Genomic DNA, 12,826 nt, shown 5'->3' with positions numbered 1-12,826 from the left:
CAGTGTAGGTGTATATCTACACTTTGGGAATATACACCTGTCAGGTTCTTGGGCCCGTTGTAATGTTGTAGTGTTGTTTTTCTACAATTTCCCATGGAATGTGAACTGAGGTTCTGAACTTTACAGTAAGTATCTAACAAGGATATCAAGTATCTGTCTAAATACAAGAGCACTGTATGGTAGGATTAAAATGGAATAGGTTTTAAGATACAACCTTTTCAATTTACAAGGATGGAAACTAAAGCACAGGGAAGGAAGTGTATTTGGACATTGGAACCAAATACAGAATTACTTCTGTCAATGAGGAGTACATATGCCAATTAGACTTCTTACAGTCATCATGTGCATGCTGCCACTTCAGTCGTTTCCGACTCTGAGATCCTACGGACTGCAGCCTGGCAGGGTCCTCTGTCCACTGTTGTTGTTCTTGCTCAGCCACTCAGTCGTGTCCGACTCTTTGCGACGTCATCGACTACAGCACACCACGCTTCCCTGTACTTCACCAACTCCTGGAGCTTGTGCAAACTCATGTCTATCGAGTTGGTGACGCCACCCAACCGTCTCATCCTCTGTTGTCCCCTTCTCCTCCCGTCTTCAATCTTTCCCAGCATCAGGGTCTTTTCTAATGAGTCAGTTCTTCGCATCAGGTGGCCAAAGTATTGTAATTTCAGTTTCAGCATCAGTCCTTCCAATGAACATTCAGAACTAATCTCCTTTAGGATGGACTAGTTGGATCTCCTTGCAGTCCAAGGGAATCTCAAGGGTCTTCTCCAACACCACAGTTCAAAAGGATCATTCTTCGTCTCTCAGCTTTCCTTATGGCCCAACTTTCACATTCATAATGACTACTGCGTAGCGGTGCGGAGAATCCGGAGAGCTCTTTTACCGAAGAGTCCTAACTTTACCTTACCTCTGAAACTTTCAGCCTAATTTGGCGCAGAGAGAACTACAAGTCCCAGCGTGCCCCGCGCGCAGCGGGCGGAAAGTCAGGCACTTCCGCTCCACGCAGCGCCTCTGCCCCGGCGTCTCGACGTGTCACTGGCGGCGCCGCGGCTGTGGCAAGAGAAGGAGCTGACTGGGGGAGTTTGAGGTGGCGGGTGGCGGCGGCGGCGGCAGCGACCCCGGCCTGGATCTGCCCCGGCGCGGAAGTGTTCTGGAGTCCGTGGGGTACAGGAGAGGGAGGTAGAAGCCCGGCCCGCTCGGGCAAGATGTTGAACATGTGGAAGGTGCGGGAGCTGGTGGACAAAGCGTGAGTATTGGGGGGCAGTTGTGACCGAGGCCCACGCGGGGGAGGGGCGGGGGGAAAGGGGAGCCGGTTCTGCGCTCGGGGCCGTCCGCGTCACGCCCCCCAGATGGGCCGGCCCTATCATGGCGGCGGGCGACTCTCTTCTTGTTCGGGGCCGCGTCTCGATCCGCCAATCGAAGGGACCTTTTCTCTGTCGAAACATCTTAGTCTCCTTATCTCCTATCCAGGCCTTCCTCACCCTGCAACTACCCCACCCCTCTAGGCGCGGACACTTTGATCGGGGGCGGAGGCAGGGTTGTCTCGAGCAGGGTCACTGCCCTGGCCGGAGAACTGTCTTGGCCCCTGGCTTTTGGTTTTTGCTTCCTGGGCAGCAGTGAAAGCTTGAGGGTGGGGGAACTTATTTCAGTGGCTCCCTGTGCTCCTCAGCCTGTGTTGTAGAGACCTTAGGCCTGGTTGGGATGTGTCCTTTACCTTGCTGAGCTTCTTTTAATTCCTAATGAGCCTGAGGTATTGTAGTGGGTGGTAGGTGTAACAAGTGGCCATTGTGGTCAGACTGAAGTTACTCAGACTCTCTCCTTTGCTTTTCTAACACTAGTGAGAGTAGATCACCGTGTAACTTACTGTGATTCCTTTCCTTTTTCACTACATTTCATTTTTGGAGGGCCGTTTGTTCCATTTGGTTTAATTAATCAATGAATTAACAAGAAATGTCTCCTAAAGAAGGTAACAGCCCAGGTTTATATCCTGTTGATCTACTTGTAAGTACACTGACAGGTAAAATGAGTAATGCATAGCTGATATTCTTTAAGTGATCACTTTAGTATCTTACTACCCTAGGGAAACCTTAACACTTACATTGCGTGTATCATATAGATTATAACAGTGGTTAAGTAAGGTCTTCTCGGACAGCAGGAAGTAAAGTTTAAGAATTTAACTAGTCCCCTTCTTTTCAGGTTTTAGTGATAATGTAATAAGTGTAATGGCAAAAACAGCTCATTTGTGCCACTCATCCTAAAATCAGGAAGTGAGGATGGCAAATTCTTGGCTTTCTTGACCCCCCAAAAAATAACTTATTGTAAACTTCTATGGATAAAATAAATTAGATCCAAGCATATAATGTACAGCATAGGAAATACAGCTACCATTTTATAATAACTTTAAACAGTACAATCTGTTAAATTATCAAATTACTGTTTGTACACCTGAAACTAATATTATAAATCAATTATACTTCAATAAGAAAAAATTCAGTGGCTTGGATAATGCATCAGATAGAGTTTGACTGTATTTTTCAAGTTTTCTGTGCTACCGAGCATGCAGTAGAGTGCCTAAGGAGCACAGATTTCTGAACCTGCAGAGCTGGATTCAAGCTCTGTAACCTTGGCAAATTACTTAACCTTGAAGTGTCCCAGTTTTCTCAGGTGAAATATGAAAATAGTGATGGATATTTACCTTAGAATGTTGTGAGAATTAAGGGCGAAGGACTTAAATAGCATATAAAGGCCATAATGCAATAAGTTTAGATCAGTATGCTTTTGATAATTATAGCACATGTTCTACAAGAGTAGTATTAAAATTCATTAAGAGAAAAGCTCCATGTTTGAAAAGTGATTTGGTGGTTTTGCTTTGTCAACCATTTATTTGACCATTAAGTCCGCAGTCCTTTATTTTGGTTTTGTTTTGCTATTTATATATCCTTTGCTTTCCAAAGGTAAAAATAAAATCATTTTTTTGTTTTTTTTTAATCCAAGTTTATTGGTTGTTTTTTAATATATGGTGTAAAGGATACCAGCTTATGTCTCTGAAGATCCAAAAATCTCTACAAAACTATTTCTTAACCAGAGGTCGGTGGAAGAAAAATCACTAAAAAAGCACCTTCTTACCTTAGGGGACTAAATTTGTGGTACTCAAAAATTTGAAGACAAGGTGCACTTTTTCAGGAGACAAATCAAATCAATATTCTTGCTCTTGTTCTTTTCATGTTGTTTTTCTCAACTTTGTTACTAAGTTTCAAGTACCTCAGATTAAATTTGTCACATAAGTAGCTATCAAGTCAATCTAATGGAAGAACTGCTGTTGAAAAATAACTTCAGTCTTCCTTTTCACCACGGAAATAGAATGGAAACCTGGGGATTTCCCTGGTGGTCCAGTGACAAAAGACTTGGGGCTTCAGTACAGGGGGCCCAGCTGTACTGGCTGGGTTCCATCCCTGGTCAGAGAACTAGATCCCACATGCAGCAACTGAGACTACCTGCAGCCAAATAAATAAGTATCTTAAAAAATTTTAAAAAGAATGGAAACTTAAACCAAGTTACTCAAGAACATGTAAGAATGTTGCCACCAAGGACTTTTTTTAAAACTTTAAGTGGTGTCTGACACATGTTAGGATTAGAACATGAGGTTATTTTACTGATGAGTACTTAATTTTCATCTTTCACTGACAGAAAAGAAATTAGTTCTTCCACCCCAAATACAAACATTTTACAAAACCAGTACCTGTGGCATTATGCCCATTTAGACTGTTCATCTTAAATTGCCATAATGGAAGTGAAACAGATCCATAGAACAGCTATTCAGGTTATCAAGGGGATAAGGTGATGAGGAAACTTGCAAAAGAGGACACAATAAAGTGATAAAGGACTGCTCTGAGAGCTGTGTTGAATAGAAATGAGGTCTTATATGATATAGCACTGGCTAGAGGTTTGGGGAGACCTGGGTTCACATTCTGATACTGCTTTTTAAATTAGCCATATGTATAATTTGAGGCAGAATAATGACTCTCCAGAGCTTGGATTCCTTTTCTTTAAAATGATGGGATTGTACTAGAATGACTTTCCAGCCTTGTTGGCATTTTGGAGATATAAATTTCTGTCGGGAGGAAAAATGGAATAAGTATTTCTTAACAGCAGATAAATTTTAGAAAGTCATTATCCACCAGAGACAGTTGCAGCTGAAAAGACAATTTTTTTATGTGACAATCAATAAATGTTATATTTAATTGCCTTATGCAATAAATAAGTGCAATCCATGACTCTGGAAAATTAGGACTTTTATTTAGTATATATCCCTACCCAATGAAGTTTACTTCAGAAGGAAAAATGTGCTCTTGTGTCCTCTGAAGCACTGTTAGATCCAGTATGATGGCAGTTCTTAAGTGTGATGATATATTTTAAATATTGACTTTTGAGATTTTGAAAACTTTCACGGAGGGTTAGGGAGATACTTTTCACAAGTTTTGAACCTGCTCGTGGTATTAAATGCCTCTGTTTTGCAGGACATTGTGGAACTGAGGAAAGGCAGATAAAACCAAAAGCTCACCAGAGCTTGGAGTGCCAGTTTCCTCCCACATGTACTCAAGTTGCATTAAAGGGAGCTGTGGCAGGAAAGGATAAGTGGCACCACTCCCACTGACTGGGACTAGCTTGACCATTGTCATCCTTTGACCTGCCTCCCTTCATGTGATGCTGAAATAAAATTGAGCACTTTTTTATTTTGTTATCCCATTTTTGGTATAAACTGAAAGTTGCTGCAGTTCTGTTGTCTTCTTCAAATTTTGGAAATGCAGTGAAGGTAACCTGGTAGTGGTGAATCAAACCACTTACTACTACTTACTGTTCAAGGCCAGCTAATCCTTCTCTTTCATGCGAGGAGTAATATTAATGGTAAATCTATTTCATCAGTGGCCCTTATTCTTTTTAAGATAGTGATTCAAACAGCGCTATCAGTTGCTATAGATTGTCCATTTTAAGTTATTCTCTTAAGCATAGCTTGCATTTTTTTCCCTTTAAGATGATTTTTGTTGGTGTATTTGCATGTTTTTAACTTCTAAATGTTTGCATAACATAATAGAATTGTGCAGATTTCTATTCTAGTCTAGCTGACCCCAGAAGGAGAACCCTTCCCTTTTAATAGAAAATATTTCATTCAGTTATTTCACCAGATAATACATTTGTTATTTATTGGAATAGTACTGTATTTTCTGGACTTGAAAAATACAATACCTGTCTTTAAAAAAATTTGCCACTACAGATATGCTACAACTTGAACTTATCATTGGTTTTCCCTTTCAGTCCTCAGATGTGTTCCCCCTAATTTCCCTGTCTTACCAGTAAATCTCTGTTCAGTTTGCTTCTTAGAACTTGAAAACAAAGGTGTTTTCCGCTTTCTAGTCTCACCATATCAACTTTTCTTTAAACCAGTTGTTATTGCTGAAACAGTAAATTCATTATCCTTTCTTCCTCTCTTCTAGTAACTGGACACAAGTAAATACTAAGAATTTAATTCCAAAAAAAGATGAGTTTTCTCTTTTGCAAGCGTATCTTAGGAGTGATTTTTCTGTACTTTAGTCTAGTTAGTACTATTGCTAAGGTGCTTTTTAAAAGCTCTTAGCTACCTCTTATATTTTCCTATGCCCTAGTGTTTTTAAGTAGTTTTTCATCTGTTTACTGATACATCCACTAAAAGTATTTGGCTTTTTTAATTTTAAGTACCTCTAACTAATACTCCTAGGTTTTACAGTATGGCTCCATAGTTGACCCTTTTTCTGTGCTCTTGTGTTATTTTCTTATTTCCAATGTTTATTTAATATCTCCTTTAAGAAAAAAAGGAAGAGTATAGACAGCTTATGTAACTTTTTTAATCGTGAAGAAATTTTATTTTATGTTTCATATTTAGATCTAATTGGAATTTAATTTTGGGTTTTTATTTTGGAAAATTTCAAATAGATCCAAAAATAGAGGTAGTGAATCCCTGCTTACACAGACCTAGCTTCAAAGTTTGGCTAGTCTTGGTTTATCTGTGTTTCTGCCGACAATCCCCACTCCATATTATTTTGAAGCAAATTCAAGACAATGTATCATTTCATTTGTATCAATCTCCAAAAGGTAAAGAGTCATCTTTTTGGTTTATCTGTGTTTCTGCCGACAATCCCCACTCCATATTATTTTGAAGCAAATTCAAGATAATGTATCATTTCATTTGTATCAATCTCCAAAAGGTAAAGAGTCATCTTTTTTTTATTATAATATCATTATCATACCTTTTTAAAAAGGTGATTACGTTATATCGAATATTCAGTCATCATTCCCTTCTCATTTACCTCATGATTCCTCTTTGATGTTGCTCTGAGTTGGTGGGTGTATCTTTTGATTCTCTTTTTGTGTAGGTTCAATCCCGGTCTTCTTTTTCCACTCTTATTGTTTATTTGTTGAAGAAATTAAGTTTTTTGTACTTTCTTCAGTTTGGATTTTGTTAATTGGTTCCCATAGGGTTGTTTGTTTCTCTAACATCTATATGTCCTGCAATTTAGTAATTGTATCTACTCACTTGATAAATTCAAATTCCAATTTTGGGGACAACAGGACTGCTTCATAGAGTCAAAGTACATTTGTAGTACTTTTAATGAGTCTTATGTATAAAGATTAGTTCTTTTTAGTCTTAGCTGACAATACCTAACATTCTGGGACAGTATACTTAACTATTCTTTTTTTTTTTTTAAGGTGTCACTTCTTATGACCTTTCACTGTTAAGTCTAATTATGTATGCTAGTCCCTGTATATATTTTTATATTACTTTGCTAGCTGTATGCACTGTCTTATATTTAGGCACTTCCATCTGGTGTTGAGTGAATCTGGGAAGAAGTTTGTGGTTCAGAGATCAGAACTGGATTGAAATCTTAGGTTCATCTCTATGAAATAGTGATCCTGGGGATTAGGACAATATCTCCAAACTTCCCCATCTATAAAATAGGATGGTATTTTGTTTTACTGAGTTCTTGTGAGGGTTAAATTTATGTGAAACACTTCGCATAGTGCTTGACATAAACTCTTGAAATGCTACTATTATTGTGCAAAGCACAAAATAATTTAGAACAATTTATAACGTAGAAAAAAATCAAAAGAATATGGTCTTTGAAGGAATAAAGAAAATGTCAAACTAAATTATTTACAAGTGTATAAGAACTGTGTCCTAATCTATAAATCATTATTTTCAATGTGTATTCACCTAAATAGACACATTAAGCAACCCATAGAACTCATAAAAATATCTCTGTTATGTGTGCCTTGTATTGTGTTTAGCAAATCACAATTGCCTTTAATATTGTAAAGCATATTACAGAAACTCTTTTGAAAGACACGTTGAGTAATAAAGTCTTTAGAAAGACATATTGCAATTTCCATCTGCTAATTTTTTTTCAGCTTGTTTTGTATTTCTCAAGGTTTTAAAGATGCTGCTAATATAAAATATTTCTTCTAAAATACATAAAGATTTATGAAGGCAAATTGAAGTGGACAGTCTATCCTTAAAGAAACTGAACAGAATCAAGAAAAGTAACTCTAAAATGTGATACCCAATTCATAATCTCTGATAGTAGATGAGCAGTATATAGAAGAAAGGGGGCTTCCCAGGTGGCTCAGTGGATAAGGAACCTGTCTGCCAATGCAGGAGATGGAGAAGGCATGGGATCAATCCCTGGGTTGGGAAGATCCCCTGGAGAAGGAAATGGTAACACACTCCAGTATTCTTTCCTGGGAAATCCCATGGACAGAGGAGCCTGGTGGGCTGCAGCCCCCATGGGGTTGTGAAGAGTCAGACACAACTGAGTGAACACATATTTACAAGGAAAACACGTTACAGTGTGCTTTCCAGTTTTTCGATACACTGTCCCAAGTTGGTAAGAAATCATCCAGAAAATTAAATATAGGTAGAGTAACATAATGCATTCCCACATTGGAACCAGTTGATAGCTCCTCATGACTGTGGCTAGATCTAGCTAATGAATTATTAAATATGAATAATTTTGTTAATGTGCAACAATAGCCAGGTGTGTTTTGTACTTAAGTCCAGTTGTCCCTGTTTTGGAGTGTCTTCTTTTGACATAGGAATTTTGCTTAGTTTATAAATTCTCAGGAGAGTAAGTTTTGATCCCTGGGTTGGGAAGATCCCCTGGAGAAGGAAATGGCAACCCACTCCAGTATTCTTTGCCTGGAAAATTCCATGGACAGAGGAGCCTGGCTGGCTGTAGTCCATGGAGTCTCAAAGAGTTAGATACAACTGATCACACATGCACACACCTGGAGAATAAGTTATACATAATTCTAATTATGAACAATTTTTTATAGTGAAAGTCACTCAGTCTTGTCCAACTCTTTGCGACCCCATGGAGTATAGAGTCCATGAAATTCTCCAAGCCAGAATACTGGAGTGGGTAGCCTTTCTCTTCTCCAGAGGATCTTCCCAACCCAGGGAGCAAACTTAGGTCTCCTGCGTTGCAGGCAGATTCTTTACCAGCTGAGCCACAAGGGAAGCCCAACTTTTTATAACTTCCATACAAACTCATGAGGTAAAATTTTTCAGTCAAAAAAAAAAAAAAAACTTCTCATCTAGATACCGGCGACCACCCCACCCTGGCCCTGCTTTTGTTTTTCTCTTTGGCTGTACCCATTGTGGCTTGTGGGATCTCAGTTTTCCCACCAGGCCTTGAATCAGACCCTCTCAGTGAAAGCGTGGAGTGCTAACCACTAGCCCACCAGGGAATCCCCTTAGATAGCCTTTATTTTTGTAATAGAAAGAAGATACACATTGAAAATTCAATTTTTCTTGCTATTTGTTTTGATGTAATATTAGTAAATCATTAAAGAACATTCATCACTTGTAATTTTTAAAAGTGACTTAAGGTTGTATGATTAAAACTTTAATAGTTAAACCATAATGGTATGATATGTTTGGTTTATAGTTATAAGTTTGGTACTGAATGGGTTTCTGAAGTGTGGCTCATTTCTTATGAAGCCAAATAAAAATTTTAATCCTGTAATCTGCACACAGCAACAAGGGTGATTCTTTAAAACTGTTTAAGTCACATTAGTTTATAACTCTCCAGCCACTTTCTATTTTGCTGCTTACCAGCCTCTCCGTGGTCTAGCTCTGCTGCTCTCTGACCTCATCTACCACCACTCTCCCTCACTGTTCTGTGTCAGTCTGATAAAATGCCTGCGTTCACACAAGCTGTTCTGCTATTATTTCCGCACAAGCCACTTCTGCTACTTTTATTTACATCTGTCCATCTGCTGCCTCTGGGATGTAAGCCTCTTGAGGGCAAGTCCAGATACTTCTAATAAATCATTATTGAGTATTTGCCATGTGCCAGTAACAGTAGTGACAGCATTACTAATATTAATTTGTGGTTGAGAAAATTGGCCACAGAGAAGTCCAGAAACTTGCCTGAAATAACACATCTAGAAAATAGAATCTAGATTTAAATCTAGTGTCTGCTTTTAGAACATATGTTTCACAGTTTTTGCTGACTTGTACAAGACATTACTGTAATAAAGGTGAATTACTGGTGAATGCCTTAAACCAGTTAAAAATTACTTGGAAGAAGTTTATAAGCTTCTGAATCAAATTCAATAAGTATTTATTCTTTTTTCCCCTATATATACTGATCATAAAAGAAAATTTTTCTAGCCTCTGAATATTGTCTATAAGTAGGATGCCCTTCAATGATCAAGAAGCAAACAGTTGTTTTTGTCAGTGGAAAAGGAAATCTTAGCTATTATAATGAGCTTACTTATTGTAATTAATACTAAAAAAAAGTTCATGACAGTCATAAGCTGTATCATAGGTTCAAAATTACCCTGTAATCAGCTTCCACAGCTTTAATAAATTTCCCTCAGTTATTTGATCTTTATATTATGTCAGTTAGCTGTGCCTGTAGTGCTGTGTTGTATTAATCCCTGATTTATGTCCAAAGTTTCCCAACTTTTCTTACACTCAGCTTAAATTGGGTAGTTTGAAAATACTTTTTCTTAGTTCAGTATGTGCCTATCCAAGGACGATGGCCTTAGGTTGTAAATATCTAAAAGGTATACAATAACTGAAAATACATGACTGATATTCTTACTAATCTTATAGGGATCCTTTGGTGAGTGCTCATTAAACATCTCCCATGAGCACTGTATAGCACTGTAAGCTGAGTGACGTACCTTACGGTTCAGTGCGGCTTGTGGTTCTGTTACATGGATGCACATGATAAGCACATGAAAAAGACAGAATAATATAAGATGGTATGATAGCCAAATTTGTGGTATAGGTATAAATACTGTAGCAATTCAGGGAATGGAAAGAACAATTAAGTCTGAGCAAAAGCTTAGTGAAATAGATAAATCCTGATGTTTCACAAATGTGTATCTGCTGAAAGGACGATAAGGCCAAATAAGGTATTAAACATAGAATGAAACATCTGAAACACAGGTCAAATGATGTGGTTGCTAATAAGAACCTCCTGCCGAGTGGTTCCAGGCAGGGGATGACATCAGTGATACTGTCTCAGAAACGTTCTGTTTCAAAAGAAAGTTCCCCTTCTATCCCCAGATAGTCCAGATTAAGTAAAGTACAGGTGTTTGATGGTCTTTGTTTGTTTGAGAGTTTGAGGGGAAATAAATTATATAGGTTTCAAAATTTTAGTAGTAAGGTTCTGGGAACAATTTTTTTAATGTCAGAAAAGTTGAGTCTGGTTTTTGGGATTTGAAAGTCATTTGAGTAAATCTAAGTTTAATCGATCTTAGATAAATCTAAGTTTAATCATGGATGAAAGTGGGAGAAAATATTGCTGACTTAATTTAAAAATTTTAAATAACACTTAAAATTTAAAAATATCAAGTATTAGAGTTCACTTACAGGTAGTTCTATAAACTCAAACTATCACCGCTGAGGTGCAGGATTTCTCATTCTATTCATAGGATTTCTTATATTCTTTCAGTTAGTGTTTGATATTAGGCAGTATATCTGAACCTAATCACAGAAGTGGAAATACCTATAAGTGATGTGGTCAAATTGTACAATGTCAAGCATTTGTGTCTACAAAAGTGTAGTTTTCACATATTGTCCCAGTGTAGGATGTTTCATCATTTTCTCCTCTTAGAAGGGTTTTATGCTTTTCTTTAAGCTTAACTAGTTTTGGTGCTTTCTTTTACATAATTTTCCTGAAGGAGTCTCATAATACAGTTAATAATTGTTGTTTAATCACTAAGTTGTGTCTGACTGTTTTGCGACCCCATGGACTGTATGTAACCCACCAGGCTCCATCCTCCATGGGATTTCCCAGGCAAGAATACTGGAGTAGGTTGCCATTTTCTTCTCCAGGGGATCTTCCCAACGGGGAGTTGAACCTGCATCCTCTGCACTGGCAGGTGGATTCTTTACCACTGAATCATGAGGGAAGCCCAATACTGTTAATAAAATTATCTTAACTAGGATATTTTAAATAGGTTGCCACATATATATTTTAAAAGATAATTTGCTATGAGTATGCCCAAGCTGAGCTAACTTCGTTGAGTTTCAATTTTGTTTTTAAATGAGGAGTGGAAGGAGTAATTTGAGGGAAGACTTGTCAAGAGACTTTGTACATTTCTGTATAGAATGGGGATAAGATCTACTACCTTCTGGGACTGTTAGAATTAAGTGAGATAATATATTATAAAAATGTTTACATTGTGTTATCAATAAATTCTGGTTCTTTGGTCTTGTTTAGTCATGCTGCTGCTGCTGCTAAGTCACTTCAGCCGTGTCCGACTCTGTGCAACCCCATAGATGGCAGCCCACCAGGCTCCCCCGTCCCTGGCATTCTCCAGGCAAGAACACTGGAGTGGGTTGCCATTTCCTTCTCCAAAATTAAAAGATAAAGGTGAACAAAAACTCACACCTTAAATTAGTTCCAAAGAGTAGGAATTTAAAAGTTGGCAAAACTTTTTAATAAACTTTAAACCCCTTTAACAAAATTTTTACTATTAAAGTTATTGTAGTAGCTACTATTTTATTGTACCTGTAAAAACTGGAATCGGGATGTATAATGCTAATAATTCTTATGCTGTATCCATTTTTTAATACCCTGGGATATTTTATTTGCTTCTGAAACCAGTTTAACATGCACATCTCTTGATAAAGATAGACATCACACTGTCCTTTCTTTTTTGAGAAGAAACTGATTTACTGCATAACCTATTTAAGTGACCTTAAGCAGCTGTCAGCAATAGGAAAGATAGTTTCACAAGTAAACTTGTACACAAAACAAACAAAAAACCAAGTAAACTTGTACATAAAACAATGCAAGTCTGAAGCTGCTTTAAGTACAGCGTAGGACTGTTTCTGGTTTTTTAATAGGAATAATATTCCTGTACTTAAAAAAATAGGGACCTCAGGAGCATATGCTTTCAAAATTTATTAGAAATGGCATTTGAGAAACTTGTGCTTGCATTGATAATGTGTGTCATAACATACGTAGTTGAGTTTGTAATGATTGGTATTTCCAGAACAATTTTCAAATAAATGTTTTATGCTGAATATTTCACTAAAAGTTATTCTGGCAAGTAGGAATCTGTGCTGTAGTTATTCAGAGTCATGAATAGAATATTACTGTTGTATCTCGATGTGACATTTTACTAGCTTTTATTAACTTTTGTCATTAAAAATAATAATAGATTACTATTTTTCATGAACACTTTGTAACTAGAATAATCCTATAGAGTCATTGAGTCTGTGATTGGCCTATTAGTTGCTTGAAATGTTTAACCTTTAGGACTTTTT

The 12,826-nt window shown here is 37.5% G+C and overlaps 1 protein-coding gene across 2 annotated transcripts in view; it reads left to right on the top strand.

Moving 5' to 3' along the window:
- The first annotated feature begins 1,029 nt into the window (after positions 1-1,029).
- CLINT1 (clathrin interactor 1) overlaps positions 1,030-12,826 on the top strand; it is a 59,128-nt gene continuing 47,331 nt past the window's right edge. The window contains exon 1 of one of the 2 annotated variants that reach the window (XM_020891430.2): positions 1,030-1,249. In XM_020891430.2, the coding sequence (XP_020747089.1) occupies positions 1,209-1,249 (41 nt within the window). In that variant the 5' untranslated portion in view covers positions 1,030-1,208. The remainder of the gene's footprint in view (positions 1,250-12,826) is intronic. The other variant, XM_020891431.2, reaches the window with a different exon arrangement.

The sequence above is a fragment of the Odocoileus virginianus genome, chromosome 3, assembly GCF_023699985.2.
Source record: "Odocoileus virginianus isolate 20LAN1187 ecotype Illinois chromosome 3, Ovbor_1.2, whole genome shotgun sequence".
Taxonomy (NCBI): Eukaryota; Metazoa; Chordata; class Mammalia; order Artiodactyla; family Cervidae; genus Odocoileus; species Odocoileus virginianus.
Note: the sequence above shows the minus strand (reverse complement) of the source record. Positions and strands in the feature narration are given on the sequence as shown.